At 49.7% G+C, this 23,106-nt stretch overlaps 1 protein-coding gene across 1 annotated transcript in view; it reads right to left on the bottom strand.

The window, feature by feature from the left end:
- gabra2a (gamma-aminobutyric acid type A receptor subunit alpha2a) overlaps positions 1-11,649 on the bottom strand; it is a gene marked incomplete at both ends in the record, with an annotated part of 28,326 nt that extends 16,677 nt beyond the window's left edge. Inside the window, 5 exons of the mRNA XM_083924820.1 lie at positions 2,169-2,251; positions 2,952-3,172; positions 7,301-7,368; positions 8,178-8,290; positions 11,582-11,649. Coding sequence (XP_083780946.1) covers positions 2,169-2,251; positions 2,952-3,172; positions 7,301-7,368; positions 8,178-8,290; positions 11,582-11,649 — 553 coding nt within the window. The remainder of the gene's footprint in view (positions 1-2,168; positions 2,252-2,951; positions 3,173-7,300; positions 7,369-8,177; positions 8,291-11,581) is intronic.
- Positions 11,650-23,106: the final 11,457 nt, after the last annotated feature.

Here is a 23,106-nt window from a genome sequence, read left to right on the forward strand (position 1 = left end):
CTCTTCATCATATTCAACACCTAATCATGAGGTCACACGTCCAGGTACACCTCCCCTTCATACCCTGACACCAGGAGCGCTAAAACAACTCCTGCACCACTGCTCAGGAAAGTTGGAGACCTGGCCCTGGTTGTGGATGGCTGCTCCATTTCCCCATCTACTGAGGTGCAACCTGGGTGTTCTTCTGGACTCCACTCTCTGCTTCCGGTCTCACATCAACAATGTCACCAAGTCTTTCCTAGCCTTCTACCACCTCAGAAGCATCTCACCACTCCGGCCTTCACTCACACCTTCAGTAACTGAGACACTCATCCTTCGTCTTTGCCTTCATCACCTCCCGTTTGGACTACTGCAATGGTGTCCTGTCTGGACTGCCCACCAAGGCCCCGAGCAGACTGCAGCATGTTCTGAACTCAGCTGCCAGGGTTTGAACGGACTGGGAGGCGTTACGAATCCAGATGTAGGTGACCTCTGTCTTATTGTAGGCGTCTGATGCAGAGAGAGCAAGGAGACAGTGAGCAAACCAGTCCTACAGACCCCTCTTCATCATATTCAACACTCAGTCTCACACCTAATCATGAGGTCACACGTCCAGGTACACCTCCCCTTCATACCCTGACACCAGGAGAGCTATAACAATTCCTGCACCACTGCTCAAGGAAACTGGAGACCTGGCCCTGGTTGTGGATGGCTGCTCCATTTCCCCATCTACTGAGGTGCAACCTGGGTGTTATTCTGGACTCCACTCTCTCCTTCCGGTCTCACATCAACAATGTCACCAAGTCTTTCCAAGACTTCTACCACCTCAGAAGTATCTCATCTCTCCTTCAGTAACTGAGATGCTCATCCATGCCTTCATCACCTCCCGTTTGAAATACTGCAATGGTGTCCTGTCTGGACCGCCCACCAAGGCCCTTGAGCAGACTGCAGCATGTTCTGAACTCAGCTGCCAGGGTTTGAACGTACTGGGAGGCGTTACGAGTCCAGATGTAGGTGACATCTGTCTTAGTGTAGGCGTCTGATGAAGGAGACCGTGAGCAAACCAGTCCTACAGACCCCTCTTCATCATAGTCAACATTCAGTCTCATACCAGAGCACCTAATCATGAGGTCACACGTCCAGATACACCTCCCCTTCATACCCTGACACCAGGAGAGCGATAACAACTCCTACACCACTGCTCAGGAAAGTTGGAGACCTGGCCCTGGTTGTGGATGGCTGCTCCATTTCCTCATCTACTGAGGTGCACAACCTGGGTGTTCTTCTGGACTCCACTCTCTCCTTTCCTTCTCACATCAACAATGTCATCAAGTCTTTCCGAGCCTTCTACCACCTCAGAAGCATCTCACCACTCCGGCAGACACTCGTCCGTGCCTTCATCACCTCCCGTTTGGACTACTCCAATGGTGTCCTGTCTGGACCGCCCACCAAGGCCCTCAGCAGACTGCAGTATGTTCAGGACTCAGCTGCCAGGGTTTGAACCCACACACAGCCCTGGCAGCACATCACTCCCATTCTCAAACAACTCCACTGGCTGCCAGTCAAGTCACACACCTCCTACAAGATCCTCCTGCTCACCTACAAACCTCTCCATGGACTCTCACCACAACCCCTCACAGGTCTCCTCCATCCCTACACTCAGTCACGCTCCCTGTGGTCCTCTGACAAGGACCTGCTGGCCCCAACCCCTGCACCAGGTTGCGGACTTTTGGGGACAGGGCTTTCTCTGTCAACGCTCCCACACTCTGGAACAGCCGACCACTCAATGTCCGCTCAGCCCCGTCCCTGCCTGTGTTCAAACAGCACCTCGAAACATTGTTAGGCGACCTTGGGTACCATGAAAGGCGCTACATAAGTTATTATTGTTAATACACAGAGAATCACGACCATGGTGCATTCTTATCACGACCGCAACAACAGGTTCACTCTTTTTCAACCCAGACCGTGATCAAATGTTGTTTATATCATTTACATTCCTGGGTTACAACGTCACTGATGCACTGACACAATAACTTGCATTTCTTTTTATTTATTATATAAACTATACTTTTTTTTAAGGTTATTTTCTGGTAGTTTTCCAAGTCTAAATGGACTGACAGGTTTGAAATGAATACACACTTGTGCATGACTCCGTGCAGGATGCATTGTGGGACTTTGCTCAAACTTACAGCTGCCGAACTTGAGAGGACACGAGTGAGAGTCCATGGGGAAGTCTTCCAGGTGCATCGGGCACTCGGCTTGAACTGTTAGCCTGGAAGGAAACACACACACACACACACACACACACACACAGACTTTATTATATATTCTTTAAATTCTAGCTTAGAAAGACCTCCCCAGGGTACATGTCTGAGCATGAGTTCTACATAAATGAATCGACAGGGCAGGGGACCCCAAACTTCCCTTTCCCGGGCCACATTAACCAGCTCTAACTAGGGGATCCTGAGGCGTTCCCAGGCCAGTGTGGAGATCTAATCTCTCCACCTGGTCCTGGGTCTTCCCCGAGGCCTCCTCCCAGCTGGACGTGCCTGGAACACCTCCCTAGGGACGCGCCCAGGGTTCATCCTTACCAGATGATCCTGAACCACCTCAACTGGCTCCTTTCAACGCAAAGGAGCAGCGGCTCTACTCCGAGTTCCTCACGGATGCTGAACTTCTCCCCCTCTCTCTAAGGGAGACTCCAGACCCCCTCCTGAGGAAACACAGTTCACACGCTTGGACCTGGACCTGGTTCTTTGGGTCCTGACCTGGACCTGGTTCTTTGGGTCCTGACCTGGACCTGGTTCTTTGGGTCCTGACCCAGCTTTCATGACCACAGGTGAGGGTAGGAACCAGGACTGAGCGGTAGATCGAGAGCTTTTCCTTCCTCAGCTCTCTTTTCTTCACAATGCACAACTTAAACACAGATACACTGAACAAGAACCACCACACAGGAATGAACAGCCAGTCACCTCATCGTGTAGAGCAGGGTCCCATCCTCCATGATCCTCAGCAGCTTGTTGGGCATGGTCATGTTGTGGGCCACCGACTTCTTCCCATTATGGAAGAACGTGTCGGGGGTCCAGATCTTACTGGCCATCAGATTGTTGAGAGGCAAAATGTTCATCGGTCCGTGGAACTTCAATCGCTCGTCCTTCCAACTCTGACGGAAGAAGACATCCACCGTGTACTCCTGAGAGACAGAGCGCAGGGGAAACAGTGTTTAGAGGAGCGTGGCCCCCCCAGGCCCATGTGTGGAGATGCTGACATGTGTGGAGATGCTGACTCAAAGCACTTTTATTCACTTTCAGGGTGTTGGCGAGCCCTGGCATTGGTCCAGCATGTGAAATGCAATGACTGGTTCGCCTGTGTCTAAGTTAAACATCAAAAAGACCATTTTTCCTTCCTAATCTAAGAATCAGGGCTTCAAGAATTAGTTTTTTAAACTAAATGTTTATTGATTTATTGACACTTGGCAATCTGAAATAGAAAGGGATCCAATAATTTCTTCTTCTGGAGCCTCGAGTTATGCATCAGTTCTTCCACGTTATAGTGACCGGTTTTAAAACGTTTACAGTGATTCCTTTAATGAATCCTACGCAGATATGATTGACCTCTCTTTTTAATTCCTTTGGGAAAAACTCCAACTAAAGCAACTGATGTTCTTAGGAGTCTTGTATTTAAACAATACATTTGAAAGCTGCAGTATATAAATCTCTTTTACCACCTCAAAACAAGTCCATTATCTGTAAAATGCACGATTGAACATTGAACATCTACAGCACTAGTCTGCATCATTAAACCTGTTTAAGGCCTGGGACAAAAGAACATTGTAGTCTGTGTGTTTAGCTCAGATCTCCATGACAACACTGAGGGAGAGGTGGGGTTGGACCAGGTTAGTTTTTATTTAGCGCCTTTCCTTGCAGGTGCCTGAGCCGTGCTGCTGCTAAGCTAACCATGGATAAATAGTGTTGCACGGACATATTCGTTTGTTTTGACATGATGGTGGCGTACCTGTGCTGTGTGCTTGATATGTGGTGAGAAATGCGGCTCCAGACAAATGTTATTGGGTGGAAGAGGGGGAAATATGGCTCTTTTGATAGTAAAGGTTGCAAACCCCCGTCTGATGCCAATCAAAATGGAGGATTCGACAAAATAAGCAGCATTCTGAAGCCTCTCGCTGCGTTTGTGCTTTCACAGTGTTTGTGTTAGAAAGACAGACAGGGCATTATAATCCAGCAATGGGAAACCTTCACGAACAGGGCGCCGGTGTGTGTGTGTGTGTGTGTGTGTGTGTGTGTGTGTGAGGGGGGGGGGGCGTCCAATCTATCACGGAAAGGGAAGTGGTGCGTGCGTGTTCTGGCGTGGGGGATGTGTGTGTGTATCAAAGGCAGAGGGGAGACAGACACAGTGGTGGGGCGAAATTATCTGCTGCAAGTTTGATGGAGACGTTGCATGAATTAAACATGAGACCATCGCTCTTTTTTTCTTTCTTATGGAGGCGCCGGCTTGATCACGACCACTTCCATCCCTCCGTCCCTCCATCCCTCCATCCCTCCGCCCCTCTGCCCCCTCGCTGCTGCGCCACTTAAATATTTGAGACGAGCCAGGTGGGAAGACGGGGTGATGGCCGGGCTCGTGATGGAAAAACTGAGGAAAGCTTTTAAGGCAGGAAGCAATCTGTGTATGTGTGTGTGTGTGTGTGTGTGTGTGTGTGTGTGACATTTAATCCATATATCCCATGTGTGCACGGGAGATGGAGCAGTTAAGTGAGGGGCCCCCTGTCAATAAAGAGTATAGTTTATATTAAGAGACATGAAAAAATCCCATCTTCAGATTATATCACATGCTGCATCAAATCATTCATCCTCTACAAACGGCCCGTGAGGCAATGCATCCATTCACCACCATGTATGTATGTATGTATATCTATAGATATACATGATACTGTATTTAGCTGGAGGTCATTTGGTCTTTGCATGTAGTTTGCATGTTGTCCCCGTGTCTGCGTGGGTTTTCTCCGGGTTCTCCGGTTTCCTCCCACAGTCCAAAGACGTGCAGGTGTTCGGTTCATTGATGACTCTAAATCACCCGTAGGTGTGAATGGTTGTCTGTCTCTGTTCGTCTCTATGTGTCCTGTGATAGACTGGCGTCCTGTCCAGGGTGGACCCCGCCTCACGCCCGATGTCAGCTGGGATCGGCTCCAGCACCCGAGACCCCGACAGGGACACGAGGCTGAAGATGGATGAATGATAATTGTATTGAGCTGATGGCTCTTACATTATGTGATGATGTCTTTGACAGAATTACAGCTAAAATACAACGTGCAGGATTACAATAATGCTCCGTTCACACTGCTTCACCAGCTCTAACTGGGGGATCCTGAGGCGTTCCCAGGCCAGTGTGGAGATCTAATCTCTCCACCTGGTCCTGGGTCTTCCCCGAGGCCTCCTCCCAGCTGGACGTGCCTGGAACACCTCCCTAGGGAGGCGCCCAGGGTTCATCCTTACCAGATGATCCTGAACCACCTCAACTGGCTCCTTTCAACGCAAAGGAGCAGCGGCTCTACTCCGAGTTCCTCACGGATGCTGAAGTTCTCCCCCTCTCTCTAAGGGAGACTCCAGACCCCCTCCTGAGGAAACACATTTCACACGCTTGGACCCGCAAAATGTGGTTAAAATGTGGCCTGTCTACAGATTTCAGTGTGAACAGCTCACGCTCCTGAAGTCACTCACATGAACAGTTGATCATTGACGACATCACACCACAATGGTAGAGCATGGCGACGAGAACGGGATTAAAGGACTTTATTTAAGTCCTAATGAGGTCTAAAACTTCCTCTCATCCCTCCACGGGCCGCCTGCTTCACCGCTGTCCTCATTTGTCCTCTTTTTCAATCAACTTTACTTGTCGTTCACTTCCAAAACAGTGCAGCGCGGCTCAGAATGACGTCAAAGTCCCATTAAATGAGACCTGCATGTTCAGATTGTACGTATCCGAGTCAGTAGCACATTTAAAAGTGAACTAATTCTGATGGAAATGTCAGATTCAATGGGACTTGTGCTGTTCACACTGTCAGAAGCATCAGATCTGCGTCACGCATGAGAGCAAACATCAGATTCAGGTCTCTGTGTGTGAACGCAGCCGTTGTGTCGTCCCAGTAAAAAGCTGCATTAGAAGCGTTTCAGCGCGGGCTTCACCGCGGACAGCCAATGCATGATAATGATCATTAATATGTAATACATTCAAACTGCTCTGCATTAGCGCTGCACGGTGGTGGATGATCAGATCTCATTTTTAATAACACAGCCTGACCCTTGCCATGTCATTACTCTGCTGGTTGGAACGACTTGGTTTCCAGTAGCAACAGACCGAGCCGAGCCGACAGGTCTCCGTCTGGGAGATTGTATCTGCTGGATGTGTGTAATTGAACCGGCCGGCAAGACAACCCTGAGATTTTATGATTATGTCGGTTTACAGGCTGAGTTCCCGACAAAAAATCTGTGTCTGGCGTCGTTTTTTGTGGTTGGTTCGGTTCAAACTGGGCGCGTTCTTCCTCCCAGCAGCTGAGTGAGCGGAGACGGGCAACAACCAGAGTCACTATAGGCCGAGCATTCACTCCATGGACTGAGAGAAAGGAGAGGAACGCCATTCAAACGCACGCCCACATGGCTACGCTGCTCCTTGATGCTAACATCACTTTCATCTGCACTTAGCCGGGACAGCTAACGCTAACGGCTACCGCTAACTGTCAGTCAAACTCCTCTAATCCTTGTTTTGATGCTGTGATTTTCTGGAGGGGACGGGTTCAAACAGGCTCAAACAGACTCCGGTCTCCTGGAGCTACTGGGCCGGGTCTGACCAACCTGGCAACCCCACTGCTGGACTTCTTTTTTGTTGTTGAGACCACGATCTGGAGACACTAGATGGAGCTGTTCTGCTCATTCTACAGATTCAACCTTTGATTGAAGCTTTGGCCAGGACAAGATGGGCCCTCCTTTCCAAAAACAGCCCCATATTTGATCCTTACAGTAGGATCTTGACTCTTTCCAAACGAGCTCTTCCTGATACATTCACTCTCTCAGCGACATAAGAGCCTCAGAGCCTCCTACATTTTACATGTTGTCACTTTGTCAAGTTCCTTGTTCGCGCCTGCAGCAAAAAATCCTACAAGCATTGAGAGTCAGTCTGAAACTGCACATTTGCGTGTTGAATGCTCGGAGTGTGAAGTCAAAGCCATCTTCGTTCCACACTTGTGTGCGTGTGTTATCTCGGGTCCTGAGAAGATGCACTATGAGCTGAGGTGAGGTGTGAGACTTACCATATCTGTGTCAGACACTGGACCGAAGCTGGTCACATAGATGTCCGTCTTCACTTCCGTCACTCGGTCTGTGAAGACAAAGTTAAAATTAGAGCACACATGTCATGATTCAAGCATGGCAGTCCTGAGCTTGTGTGTGTTTTGGTGTCCCTGTCTGTGCTGTGTGTGCATGTGGGCGTGGCTTCTTCTCCACAGGTGAAGCAGGTGAACTCAGGGCGCCCTCCCACTGTACGTCCGTCCCGTGCCCCGTGCTTTAGGGTCCTTGTCCCCCCCTCCAGGCCCGTTTGTACTCACACTACCTGGGCCTCGGAGAATGCTTCTTGCTGCCTATACGTCATCACGCCGTAACACGTCACACGCATTGATGACGTCATGGCGATGCGTGGCTTTGTTTCCAGATCTTTCCGTAGACCTCTGAGTTTTTGTGCGTCTTGTCGACTGTTTTTGAATCTTTTCATCGACCAAATCTGCAGTAAACACTCCACATCCGCATCACACCAACGTGAACCTTTCACCACCATTGTTTGAAATGTCCGCGCATGGTCCCTCCTTCTTTTTTCTACGTCCCAACAGGCGCACAGGAAATGACCTCAGAACCGCCGTAGGCCTCGTGCTCGTACACGTGCGCACGCTCGTGCTCGTACATGTGCAGACGTGCTTTACTAAAGCCCACCTCTCCCAAACGGGCCGTGGACGGCAAGCGTGCCGCTCCTAGACGTGGTACGGTTGCACTCACACTGGTCAAAGGAACCAGACTTTAGCCCTGAAACCTGTTTGGGCACGGTACAGAGGGACAGTGTGAGTGCGCCCTAAATGAGCAGAGAAGCTCTTCACTGGTGCACATGAACAAGTGTATGCATGCTCTTCTCTTTCTTACCTCCCAGGCCGGGTCTCAGTCTGTTGTCATATCCATCCAGCAGACTGTCCAGGATCTTGGTGAAGGTTGTGATGTCTTTAAAGTTACTTGTTGAGTTGGAATCTGCTTGTGACCTAAAATAAAGACAAATGTGTGATTATGAACACAGAAGTCCTGAAGTACTGAGAACAGTGGGTGAGGACACATCTGTGTAACCTCCACCTACACTATCAAATCCATTTTAACCCAGATTATTTCACGCAACGCCGTAAAAACGTGTCGTAGCACGATATGATGATTCATTCATTCATTCATGTTCAGCCTCTTGTCCCTGTCGGGGTCGTGGGGGGCTGGAGCCCTCCCTCCAGCTGGGAGGAGGCCTCGGGGAAGACCCAGGACCAGGTGGAGAGATTAGATCTCCACACTGGCCTGGGAACGCCTCAGGATCCCCCAGTTAGAGCTGGTTAATGTGGCCCGGGAAAGGGAAGTTTGGGGTCCCCTGCTGGAGCTGCTGCCCCCGAGACCCGACCCCGGATAAGAGACTGAAGATGAGATGAGAGATGTTGTGCAACGACTAGTGTTTGCGTCCTTCACTGCCTCCGACGGTAGGGTGAGGACACATCTGTGTAACTTCCACCTACACTATCAACTCCCAACAACCCAACCCAACAATGGACTGAACCCAGTCGCAACAGTGTCAAACCCACTTCAGGCTGCTGATGTTATTATCATGCGTTACCCAATCCTGTGCGTAGGTCTACAGTGTGTTCCCTCAACCTCTGTTTGTTCATAACAGGAAGTTTCCCTGTAATTAGATGTGAATGCAGTTTGCTTATCATCTGTGCCCCTCTAGTGTTGGTGCGTGGTATTTCTTTAATAAACCACATCTGTAAAGATCTCAGAGCTCCGTTACACACACACACACACACACACACACATCGGGCCTGGTAGGTTATACTATACCCGATGTGTCCCAAATATACCTCTGCCAATACATTTCATATCTCATAACATTGTGATTCAGCATGTTTTCTGGTAATATTCTACATGACATATATATTTTTTCTGAATAAAGACAATTTGTTGTATACTCCTGTGTGAATTAAGTACTTTAGAAATGAAAAGTACTGAGTTTATTCTGTTTTTTAAGGACTTTAGTGCAAAATCTAAACTCAAAATAGGGGCTGGGGCTTCCTCTCACAGTCCAAAGACATGCGGCTGTTACGCGCTCGCCCCTTTTTGTTCTTCTCTTCTATCTTTCTACCTCAAACGACTCTCAGGTGTATAGATGAAGGGTTGGAGCCGCTGCGATCAAAAGCAGCAGTCTGAGGTGCACATGCTCGCTCTCTTTGTCCCGCAGATATTTGGGGATCCTGGACGAGCCCCCAAATATGTCACGATTTCCGGGTGCAAGCTCTTCATTGACACAAAACGGACAACAACGGCTGAACGTGAACCATTACGATCACCTCTGTGGTCGGTTAGACTCTTTTTCATCCATAAGAAAGACGTCAAATGACAATTACGTTGTTTTTGGGGGTGGGTTTAAACTCAGATCTGTTCGAACGACGGGGAACACGGCACAGCTGCGTTGTAGAAATACGAGGCTCGGAACAGCTTGGACCCAGAAATCATATCTTTGAAAGGTTGTTACGTCACAAGATTGCATGTTGTCCCCGTGTCTGCGTGGGTTTTCTCCGGGTTCTCCGGTTTCCTCCCACAGTCCAAAGACGTGCAGGTGTTGGGTTCATTGATGACTCTAAATCACCCGTAGGTGTGAATGGTTGTCTGTCTCTGTTCGTCTCTATGTGTCCTGTGATAGACTGGCGTCCTGTCCAGAGTGGACCCCGCCTCACCCCCGATGTCCGCTGGGATCGGCTCCAGCCCCCCGCGACCACGACAGGGACAAGAGGCTGAAGATGGATGAATGAATGTTACGTCACATCTTAACAGCCGGATGTCTCAATATATGATTTCAGGATCCCCCAGTTAGAGCTGGTTAATGTGGCCCAGGAAAGGGAAGTTTGGGGTCCCCTGCTGGAGCTGATGCGCCTGAGACGCGACCCCGGATAAGAGGCTGAAGATGAGATGAGATGGCATTTCCACTGACAGATGATAAACGATCATACTGAATTATCGCCCAGCCCTACGTACCCCGCCATATTAGACCCGCTAAGAACAGCCTGTATGACCGCCCCATGTCAGCCGATCCCAGCTGACATCGGGCGTGAGGCGGGGTCCACCCTGGACAGGACGCCAGTCTATCACAGGACACATAGAGACGAACAGAGACAGACAACCATTCACACCTACGGGTGATTTAGAGTCATCAATGAACCGAACACCTGCACGTCTTTGGACTGTGGGAGGAAACCGGAGAACCCGGAGAAAACCCACGCAGACACGGGGACAACATGCACTCAGAAGGGCCCTGTTTGCCCACATTATTACGCGCTTACTCCCTCACTTCACCTCTTGTTGCCTTGTGGCTGCACATCACACGCTGTACACAGACCTACTGTACTCGTACACAGCACACAACAGCACACTGCACTATAAGGAAGAATGACTCCGCATGCTGCAGACTGTCTCCTGAAGTGTTGCCCATATTTTTATATATAAGTCGTACTTAACACAGACACAACTAACACATTTACCCTTAAACATGAATCTATAAGCATCATATGTCATGTATTTATTAATTATAATGAAAATTAAAGGGTTGTGATGCACTCAGGCAGGAAACAGTGACAGAACGCCCTGTTCTTCATTTGTTGCTTTTAACACATGAGTCTCAATATGAAGAAAAGGAAGAATTTCCATTGAACCTCAGGCTGTTTTCTGTGGATGGTTTTAATGTGCGTGCTTTTCTAATCTCACAGCACCTAAAAAAAACCCACTTTAATGCTTCAGAGATGAATTCTGCTCCAGTTTGAAGCGTGGATTCATGTAAATTAGGGTTTTAACTTCTGGACACGTTTGCTCATCTACTGCATCTGTTTCTAATGAAGTGCTCGGGACGTAATGCATAAAGTTGAGCTTAGTCTTAATAAAAAGATAATTGGATTATTATCAAATGTAGCAGAAATGTGAATAAACCGCGTGTGAGCTGCGTGTGATGTGGTTCTGATCGGTGCGGTGCTGCGCGTCCTTTGCGGGGTTGGATCGTGCGCGTAGAGCAAGTCTCCACAAAGGAACACCGTGTTATTATAAATACTCATGTTAACACGGTTCTTTAAGGTCCTCTTGCAGTAGACTATAGGCTACTCTGCTCTACAGGACATCGGTTAAACATCCTTCCGATCGAGAGCCAGAGAGCCGCCGCTGCTCCCTTTACACGCGGTCACTCCGCCGTTCAGCGCTTTTCTCTGTGTTTTTATACAAAAATACATTTAAATATCACAAATCACGGATCCACAACTTACCGTGTCTGCCACAGCACGATCAAACACACCAACACGGGCATGGACTGTGCGCTCCATCGTCCTCTCATCGCTGAAGCCTGCGAACAAGACGGGAGACGCGTTCAGTTCAGAGCGCGTAATGTCACGGCACAGACCCCCCCGGAGCGGTGGAGATGAGTGTGAACGGACCCGCACACCGGCTTCTGTCCCCATAACACACACATGACACCGTGTCAGGATCCTCACTGAGGGTTCTGTTCAGTTCGGTCAACCCAACTCTATCCAAACACCCGAACAAGGAGCTTTCTCCGCAGCTTTTTCACGCGTCCAATTAAGACTATTAGTGAAGTGTTGCGCCTACCTTCGACGCGACAGGTGTCCCCGGGGGTTGCCAAGAGAGACCGTGACAGTGAGTCACCGTGGGAGACGAACAAGCCTCTGGGAGAAGAAGAAGAGAGGAGCCAAGGAGAGGAGAGCGTTCACTGTCCGTCCATTCTGTCCGCTCCTCCAACAGGGAGTCCCCGCCGCGCACACACACACGCACACACACACACACACACACTCAGAGGCTAACCTGAGAGCGAACTGTACAAAGAGCAGCGTCCTACTGTAGCACACACACACACACACACGCACACACACACACTCAGAGGCTAACCTGAGAGCGAACTGTACGAAGAGCAGCGTCCTACTGTAGCACACACACACACACACAGCGCACTGATGGAGAGACGCCACTGAGGCGCAGCGCGGCGCCGCCAGGGAAGCGTTCATTTCCTGGTGATGAGGCGTTCATTAACGCGCACCACTGCGCGAGGAAAGGCACGTTTGTTTGTTGAGCACAGATCAACATGAAGGTAATTCAGAGTGCTTCAGATGAAACATTAAAAGCTTTGGAAGGAAACGCGCACAGAAAGGCATTAAAAACAATGGAAACACATAAAAGGGCATTTAAAGACAATGGAAACACATAAAAGGGCATTTAAAGACAATGGAAACACACACACACACACACACACACACACCACACACACACACACACACACACACACACACACACACACACACACACATACACATATACATGTAGTTACAGGTACAACAGTGGACGCTTCTGCCCATCCCCAGAAATTATGCTCACAATAAAATGTACATCTATAAATTTTGTGGGCTGTGAGCTGGGAACCGTGCGGTCGCCGGTACGAGTCCCTGTGTGCACCATGAATGGAGCGTGGACTGGTGGCTGGAGAGGTGCCAGTTCATCTCCGGTTGAGCAAGGCACCGAACCCCCAACTGCTCGGGGCTCTGATCCATTGGCAGCCCCCTCGCTCTGACATCTCTCCATTAATGTCATGTGTATAGAGGCCATGTCGGTGCACGTGTGTGTGTGTGTGTGTGTGTGTGTGTGTGTGTGTGTGTGTGTGTGTGTGTGTGTGTGTGTGTGTGTGTGTGTGTGTGTGTGTGTGTGTGTGTGTGTGTGTGTAACATGAATAATAGATGCATCTTCTTCTTCTACAAAAAACTGGCATAAAAAATGAATAGTGGTCGTTTTTGGTGTAATACCCTTTAATTGGCCTTCATCATCTCATCTCATCTTCAGCCTCTGATCCTGGATCAGGTCTCGGGCGCAGCAGCTTTAGCAGGGGACCCCAAACTTCCCTTTCCCGGGCCACATTAACCAGCTCTAACTGGGGGATCCTGAGGCGTTCCCAGGCCAGTGTGGAGATCTAATCTCTCCACCTGGTCCTGGGTCTTCCCCGAGGCCTCCACGGAGCCTGACAGCCCTAAGAAGTGACGTGGCCCCTCCCTCCTCTCCATCCTGTGGGCCCACCACTCGCAGGAGGAACCACTTGGGTCGGGTGCGCTGCTGCACGGGTGGCAGTGAAGGTGAGGGGCCTCGACGGACCAGACACGGTCCTTCAGTATGCACAGCATAATATGGTGACAGAGAGTTTGGTTCTCTCAGAGGAGCCCTGGTTCTACCCTGTCCCCCCTTTAGAAACAAAACAAAAGACAAAAGTCGACAATCACAAGCTGAACACAGCATAACTGCCATTTACACAATTTGTTGAACACAATGTGAAAGAAGGAAAGCGTCAGGAGATGAATCGTCGAGGCACCGAGACCTGAAAGGTCGTAAGCGTCTCAGGTAATAGTCCCTGACGGCAGCAACCTTCACAATCAAGAGATGAGCAGCACTGACTGTTCCCCAAGACACAGGGAAAGAACAACACACGTCCGTCAGATCACCACGACGACGCACCTGCAAAAGGTCGAGTGCTCGGATATTTAGAAACCCTGGTTCATTCAGGGTACGTTTATTGTCATTGTACAACAAATTGAAAGTTGTATTCCCTTTATGATACACAGGAAAAGTGTTTCATGGTGGAGTAAAGCGGATGGAAGCAGATACTGGTGTATCACTCTCCAGACCCTGAGCGTCATGCACCATCATGGGTAAAGGTGTTTGCGGTGTTAAGCACTGTTATAGCTTTTGCGTCTACCTTGCACATATATTCAGTGGGAGTCCGGTCTGGTCTGGACTGAAGCGGGCCGGTCCAGTACCTGCACTCTTGAACCCGTGTCACACGTGCAGAACGTGTCCTGTCATCCTCTTGCAGAAATAAGCCGGGACGTCCCTGAAGAAGACGCTGCTTGGACGGCAGCAGATGTTGCTCCAGAGCCTAAGAACCTCTCTGCACTAATGGGGCCTTCACAGATGTGAAAGTTACCCATAATGCCATGGGCACTAACACCCCGCCCCCCCAAAACCATCCCAGATGCTGCTTTTGAACGTCTTTGGAACTTTGCACTGATGATGATGTGGACGGTTCTGTTCCTCTTTCACGTGCATGATCTCAAACACACTCGTAGATGTGGACTGGTCCGACCACAGCACACGTTTCCTCTGGGCATCAGTCCGTCTCAGACGAGCTCAGGCCCAGAAGAGACGGCCGTGTGTCTGGGTGTTGGTGATACATGACTTTAACTTTGCATGGGAGAGTTTGAACTCGCACCTGCAGATGTAGAGATGAACTGTGTGAACTGACAGTGCAAAGTTAAAGGCGTGGCAGAACATTCTTCGGTCTGAGGAACCTCCTGTGAGTTGACGGACGTGACCTGCAGCAGCACGTGCACCCTCCTGCCGGGGCTGATGACTGTTAGCGCTCTGGACTGCACGTCTCCTGGCTGTGTTAGGTCAGAGCTGTGGTCACAGAGTGGACCCGGGCATCCAGAGCAAATGCTTAGTCATAGACACAGTCACAGCGACCGTAACACGGACACTACAAAAGGCACAGCGTGCGTGTGGAAGAAACTCAGTGATGGTAGGAGTGTCACACAAATCTGTGTTTCCAATATTAGGAAAAAGGTTGTGGTTTGGCTTTTGTACTTGTACTTTTGTACTCTGCTCACTCACATCACGGGGCCTTGAGATTCATACCTGGCTGTAAACCCCTCACACATCACTGTACATCGTACTCTCTCACACACTGGTCTTTACTTTCCACGCGCAGAGCAGAAGCTGCACCTGAGACCTGGAACCAGCTCCAGCAGAGGCTGAAGCTGCACCTGAGACCTGGAACCAGCTCCAGCAGAGGCTGAAGCTGCGTCTGAGACCTGGAACCAGCTCCTGCAGAGGCTGAAGCTGCGCCTGAGACCTGGAACCAGCTCCAGCAGAGGCTGAAGCTGCACCTGAGACCTGGAACCAGCTCCAGCAGAGGCTGAAGCTGCACCTGAGACCTGGAACCAGCTCCAGCAGAGGCTGAAGCTGCGTCTGAGACCTGGAACCAGCTCCTGCAGAGGCTGAAGCTGCGCCTGAGACCTGGAACCAGCTCCAGCAGAGGCTGAAGCTGCACCTGAGACGTGGAACCAGCTCAAGCAGAGGCTGAAGCTGCACCTGCGACCTGGAACCAGCTCCAGCAGAGGCTGAAGCTGCACCTGCGACCTGGAACCAGCTCCAGCAGAGGCTGAAGCTGCGCCTGCGACCTGGAACCAGCTCAAGCAGAGGCTGAAGCTGCACCTGCGACCTGGAACCAGCTCCAGCAGAGGCTGAAGCTGCGTCTGAGACCTGGAACCAGCTCCAGCAGAGGCTGAAGCTGCACCTGAGACCTGGAACCAGCTCCAGCAGAGGCTGAAGCTGCACCTGAGACCTGGAACCAGCTCCATAAGAGGCTGAAGCGGTCCAGCTTTACTTCTTTACGGGACTTTAAACTGCTCGTAGGAGGCTGCTGAGACAGTCTGTGGGGGTCTGCACTTGTACATAACTTAACTTTTACTTTACTAGTTCTTTGCCCTTTGCAGTTTGTACTGTTTGTGTTGTGTGTTGTGTCTCCTGTGTGTTCAGTTAGTCTGTAACTCTGTGTTTTTCTGTGTCTTGCAAACGAGTCCCAGGGTCTCAGTGAGATTTTACCTGTTTAAATAAAGGTTAATAAAAAAATGGTGATATCAACGTCAATATTTCATTCTCATCTTGGTAGATCCGTCCCGAGCTCCTACAGTAGGTGGCTGCTTCCTACAGGACATCAGCCTCGGCCGCGGCGCTCTACTTAGGGCTGAACTTTGCAGCCAGATGAGTTGTGACAGGTTCAGTCCAGTATGAAGAATCCACCCGAGGCTATCTGGAGTGCTCCATCTTGCGATCAGCTTGACCCAGGAAGCTTCTAGACTCCTGCTGCTGTGACACAATGCTTGTGGAGATTTCTGCACATTCACATTGAATCCGTAGCTCAGACTCTACTGCGCTGTTTTGAATGTAAACCAGTAACTGAGCTGCTCGGGCTGAGCGCAGCGCCCAAACGTTCTGACAACGTTCTTTCGTCTAATAATTTGACATGCAAGTGGCCATCTACCTTTATACGCGTAATGGATGTACATGCACGCACAGGGTAAAACACTGGGTGAGTGAAGAAGAGCCCCGGTCCAGGAGACGGGTTGTATTTGTATTTATTTATTCCGAACAAGTAAAGACGTGAGACACAGATGACGATCCAACTGAGCTCTGTGAAAGTTGCTCAGGCACAGATGTGACACATTCCCCCCAAAACAGATGTGGTGCAGTCAAAGTCTGACAAGATGGCGTCTCCCATGGGCGAGGAGGATTGGATCCAGTCGAGAGAACGGACCTCGACGGAGACGCTGCGTCCATTTGTCTTTGGTCCCCACAGGTCGGAGACACAGTTTTCCAGTCGTGTGTGCGAGTATTCATAAGGTGCGTCTCTGTCCTCAATACATATGCATTTAGAGGATCACATGCTCATGCATTATTTAGTAAGGGGGTGCATGTGATGGGAAGGGAAACCTCTGAAGACCAGGGCGTAAACATAGTGCAGGTGGTATTTACAGAAAAGTGTGCATTAAATATGGGCTTGTTTAAAGGCTCTTTGTCATGAACGGTGCAGGGAAATTACAGCAGCTCCAGCAGGGGACCCCAAACTTCCCTTTCCCGGGCCACATTAACCAGCTCTAACTGGGGGATCCTGAGGCGTTCCCAGGCCAGTGTGGAGGTCTAATCTCTCCACCTGGTCCTGGGTCTTCCCCGAGGCCTCCTCCCAGCTGGACGTGCCTGGAACACCTCCCTAGGGAGGCGCCCAGGGTTCATCCTTACCAGATGATCCTGAACCACCTCAACTGGCTCCTTTCAACGCAAAGGAGCAGCGGCTCTACTCCGAGTTCCTCACGGATGCTGAACTTCTCCCCCTCTCTCTAAGGGAGACTCCAGACCCCCTCCTGAGGAAACACATTTCACACGCTTGGACCTGGACCTGGTTCTTGGGTCCTGACCCAGCTTTCATGACCACAGGTCAATGGGATCCTGTCTAAAAACACAAGTAGGAACGTTACATTAATGTGTTTATGATGGTGTGTGTGTGTGTGTGTGTGTGTGTGTGTGTGTGTGTGTGTGTGTGTGTGTGTGTGTGTGTGTGTGTGTGTGTGTGTGTGTGTGTGTGTGGCATTTGTTAACATTTGTGGCTCGGCCCACTTACAGCAGCTCCTTCTGTGGACATGTGATTATGACACTAAGGGATGATGACACACACACAGCTGGCTATACTGTATGTGTGTGTGTGTGTGTGTGTGTGTGTGTGTGTGTGTGTGTGTGTGTGTGTGTGTGTGTGTGTGTGTGTGTGTGTGTGTGTGTGTGTGTGTGTGTGTGTGTGTGTGTGTGGCGGCTGGGGGAGGGCGTTCATGGGAAATTAGGGTAGGTGGTCATGACAGCTCTATTTGAATCATCACTCATGACAGTGAGCATAGAGCATGTGGCTTCAAAGTGGCCTCCTTTGGTCTCTCAGACATCGTCTGTTACACGGCCGTGTCCTCGCAGGCGCTCGTCCTCCACTTCATAACCTGCTTTAATGTCTCAATTGTTCTGTCTTGACACTGAGCCTGAAATGGTTTGACTTCCATTTTTCTTTTGCTGTCACAGGCTGTGCTTTCATCTCCTGCTCGCACTCACCATGGTATCAGGAAAGCTTTGTTTCGTAGGGACGTCGCTCTGCTTCCTACCCGTCAGCGCTCCACAGCGGGCGTGTATAGAATAGACTAAATAATATTGTAATACACGATATATATCTCGATTTGAAATCTCCTCTAAAGGGCTTAATAAATTAAAGCTATGGTCTACATTCAGGGAATCAGTTCAGCCCCTGAAACAGATATGAAAAATCGCATCGCCCTCCCTCTCCTCCTAACCACGCGCCCCCTCTGGCGTCCCTACGTTGGTTTACAATGCTAAAAACACACGGCTAACGTATGCTAACGTGCGTTGACGTGTGCGTTTATCAGAGCGGGGACGTTCACAGTCATAAACCAGTATTGGAGGGGCCTGGAGGGGGGGCAAGGACCCTAAAGCACGGGGCACGGGACGGAGGCACAGTGGGAGGGCGCCCTAATTGATTTGGCTGAGAGGAAGGATGTAAAGTGAGCCAAGACTGGACCCCTGAGAAACCCTGCAATCAATATGAGAAACAGAGGCGCTGTCGTTGTTTGTAAGAACAGAGAAAGTTATGTTAAAGAGTCAAGAACGTAGCCATTCAGTTAAGACCGACCCAGGTTTCTATTCTGCTGAACACTTAGATGTAAAAACACACGGCTAACGTATGCTAACGTATGCTAATGTGTGCTAACGTATGCTAACGTGCATTGACATGTGTGTTTATCTGCGCGGGGACGTTCACAGTCATAAACCAGATCGGCTCAGACTAATGGAGGCTGTTTATGGAACATTAACACAATAAAACACAAAAATGACCTGATCAGTCTGCTGACTCAGCGTCTGTTTCCAGCCCCGGATCCTGGCGTAGGCTTCTCCACCGCTCAGGGGAACCCCCGATGGTCACCTCCTGGTTTCTGCCTTTTCCTCGCTCCACTTACGTTTCCTCTAACCGTCTCCATCGGGGTGAGCAGAGTTGCTTGTTAGTATCGGCCTTTTCCTTCTCCATGGTAACGCACGTCTCTGTTCACACACCAAATTGAAGCAGAAATGAGCCTTAAGCTGTGTGGCTGCTCCAACCTATTAATCCGCATGTTAGCATACTAACCTTAGCATTATCTGTACTTAAATAGAGCTGCTAGCTTGGCTATTCTCTGAGTCTTCCCATCACAAAGCTTGATAACATTGTGTTAAGGCGCTCTCCCACTGTTCCTCCGTACCGTGCCCCAGCACGTTTCACGGCTAAAGTCTGGTTCCTTTGACCAGTGTGAGTGCAACTGTACCACGTCTAGGAGCGGCACGCTTGCCGTCCACGGCCCGTTTGGGAGAGGTGGGCTTTAGTAAAGCACGTTTGCACGTGTACGAGCACGAGCGTGCGCACGTGTACGAGCACGAGGCCTACGGCGGTTCTGAGGTCATTTCCTGTGCGCCTGTTGGGACGTAGAAAAAAGAAGGAGGGACCATGCGCGGCCATTTCAAACAATGGCGGTGAAAGGTTCACGTTGGTGTGATGCGGAGGTGGAGTGTTTACTGCAGATTTGGTCGATGAAAAGATTCAAAAACAGTCGACAAGACGCACAAAAACTCCGAGGTCTACGGAAAGATCTGGAAACAAAGCCACGCATCGCCATGACGTCATCAATGCGTGTGACGTGTTACGGCGTGATGACGTATAGGCAGCAAGAAGCATTCTCCGAGGCCCAGGTAGTGTGAGTACAAACGGGCCTGGAGGGGGGACAAGGACCCTAAAGCACGGGGCACGGGACGGACGCACAGTGGGAGGACGCTTTTAGGGCAATCATTTTTCTCTTCTAACACAAATAAACGTTTGCACAAACTCAACATTCACATACTGCACTTTAAACAAGATGAAAAGCAAAAGCAGAAATGACATTATCATCATCAGAAGGAGGATATCATTTCTGGGGACGGTCTTGTTCCATCAGCCCTTCTTTGAACATCCCCCCCCTCCACTCCGCGTGGTCCTCCCTACATGAGAGAATACATTCATTTCTTCATTATCTGGACTTTCGATCCAGAACAAGCCTCTGCCTCATTGCTGGGTCAACATCGCCTGACAAATGGCTGCACTGGGACCAGTAAAACACGTGCACTCATGGTGTTTCTAATGCCTTTGTGACGCCTAACCCATGTGATTAAGCTCCAGCTGTCGAAAACTGACTGATGCTAACGAGAAATCAGACCGTGTGATGCAGCCCATGTGTCAGGGGTAATGGAGACGTCCTCAGAATCGCTCTGTGCTCTAACGCTTTAAGGTAAATGTGTTGTGTGGAGGAACAAGGTTGACTTTACCGCACGGACCTCAATAAACCACAGAGAACATTAACGAAATGTTGATATTTTACCTACTAATGAATAACCATTATTTACTCAGTTATATACAGAGGAACGATGCAAACGCAGATTAGAGGCTTATTGGATAATATCTCGGTTGCCATGGCACCCAATGGTATGAATAATGAATTCAATATTACTCTATTCTCATTGTAATTGATCATACTTGGTATTGCTCCCCAGTTTGACACTGATGGTTTGACGCTCTGAGTGATGTCAGCAATATGAAATCTTGCAGGAAGTCAAAATGGACACAACCAGAAAGAGAACCCCGTCCGTCCGTCTCTAACCTCAAACGCCACTAATGATTAGCTGGAAGGCAAAGCTCTGGATCTACCGCTCAGTCCTGGTTCCTACCCTCACCTGTGGTCATGAAAGCTGGGTCAGGACCCAAAGAACCAGGTCCAGGTCAGGACCCAAAGAACCAGGTCCAGGTCAGGACCCAAAGAACCAGGTCCAGGTCCAAGCGTGTGAAATGTGTTTCCTCAGGAGGGGGGCTGGAGTCTCCCTTAGAGAGAGGGGGAGAAGTTCAGCATCCGTGAGGAACTCGGAGTAGAGCCGCTGCTCCTTTGTGTTGAAAGGAGCCAGTTGAGGTGGTTCAGGATCATCTGGTAAGGATGAACCCTGGGCGCCTCCCTAGGGAGGTGTTCCAGGCACGTCCAGCTGGGAGGAGGCCTCGGGGAAGACCCAGGACCAGGTGGAGAGATGAGATCTCGTCAGGTCACTCTCCTCACCTGTGCACACAGCTGCCTCTCATCACATGCAATCAGCCCAGCACATCATCACCAGCTCCACACTCACTCCTTTACCAGATAGTTACATGATATGTGTATATATGTCTATCCATTAAGTGTGTGTGTGTGTGTGTGTGTGTGTGTGTGTGTGTGTGTGTGTGTGTGTGTGTGTGTGTGTGTGTGTGTGTGTGTAACCTGTGAAAATATTGAATTTCCCCTCATAGTTCTTTACAGAACTAAAGTATAAATCAGTTAATAACTATGAACCAGATGATCTCACACCTTCATCCATCCTCTATAAAACTTTACACCATTCATTTTATAAATCTGGATATTCTTCATTCTTTAATATCAACACTTCAGCGGGTTTGGTCGGCACTCAGACTTTAATGTATTCATGTATCAAAGCCACATGTTCGAACCTGTGTGTTCAGGTGACGGAGCTGATGTGCTTTTAATCAAATTATAATAATAATAATGTACTTTTTAAACATGCGTTGAGCTGCTCGAGGATCTTCCCCCTGGGGTGGAAGTGCCATAGGTTGGGAATCGCTGCTGTGGACCATGCAGACCCTCCTGCAGACTTCATCATGACAGATTCATGTCTCCGTCATTGACACGCAGAGCAGCATCCAGCTGCTCATTAGGAGCCGCCCGTCAATTTACCCCCAAATAATGCATACGTCCATAGAGGAGGACATCCCACTGTACTGTAGCGTTGATTAAAAAGGCCCCAGAGACTCCGTCACCACGGGGAGATTTCTGGAGGGGGTGCAGAAAGAAAAGCAAACCAAGGACGCCATCTTATGGTCAAACGTGTCAGAGCAACAGTGGAGCATCATGGTGCTGAGGAAAGACTTCATGTCACACTGTCACACGACCTCCTGTGCAAATACATATATGCACTTTCTATTCATGTTTATGTGTGTTTCCATGGAAGCACCGTCAGATCAAGGGAAATTCCTTGGCATTAAACCTGATCCTGATCGTGATCCTGATCCTGATCCTGATCCTGATCCTGATCCTGATGAAACCTGTTAAACACTGCACAGAAATATACGTCAGTGCCTACTTTGGTACTTTTGCTCACTGTGACGTCATTTATGGAGAATTATAAATACTTCATATCCCTCAAATCTGTATAACATAAACTAAGGACCAGTCCCAGCCTGGTCCTGGTCCTGGTCCTGGTCCTGGTCCTGGTCCTGGTCAGATGCGTACATGAACTGATGAAGCCTCTTGGATCAGAGGTGAAACGTCTTCCTGACAAATAACCAAGTCCAGTTGCTTTGGACTGAAATTGCTTTGAGGAGAACGACGACCTGGACACATGAGAACATTCACAGACTAAACTAAGGAGTTATCAGGGTCATGTTCAGGGGTCCGGGGTCAGGTCTCGGGGCGCAGCAGCTCCAGCAGGGGACCCCAAACTTCCCTTTCCCGGGCCACATTAACCAGCTCTAACTGGGGGATCCTGAGGCGTTCCCAGGCCAGTGTGGAGTTCTAATCTCTCCACCTGGTCCTGGGTCTTCCCCGGGGGGGGGGTCTTTAGTTCAGGGGGAGGGCGTTCTGGATCCCAGGGTCCGCTGCTTGGCTGGTCCAGACTTCCTCCACCCTTTGTTTCGTTTTGCTGGTTCTTCTCTTTACCTTTGTTTGTTTTTTTGGGGGGGGGCTTTATTAATAAAATTATTGAGCATTGTTTCAGCGTCAATACTGGCACGGTGTTTATTTCTTTATATGGTTTTGGTATTTGTTATAAAAGTCGGGATCTGGTTCACGAGTGAGGGGACGATGGAGCGTGAGTTTGGCCGGAGAATCGGAGCAGCGGGGGCGGAGCTGCAGTCGCTCTACCGCACCGTTGTGATGAAAAGAGAGCTGAGGAAGACAAAGCTCTGGATCTACCGCTCAGTCCTGGTTCCTACCCTCACCTGTGGTCCTGAGAGCTGGGTCAGGACCCAAAGAACCAGGTCCAGGTCAGGACCCAAAGAACCAGGTCCAGGTCCAAGCGTGTGAAATGTGTTTCCTCA

The sequence above is a fragment of the Echiichthys vipera genome, assembly GCF_963691815.1.
Source record: "Echiichthys vipera genome assembly, chromosome: 12".
NCBI lineage: Eukaryota > Metazoa > Chordata > Actinopteri > Perciformes > Trachinidae > Echiichthys > Echiichthys vipera.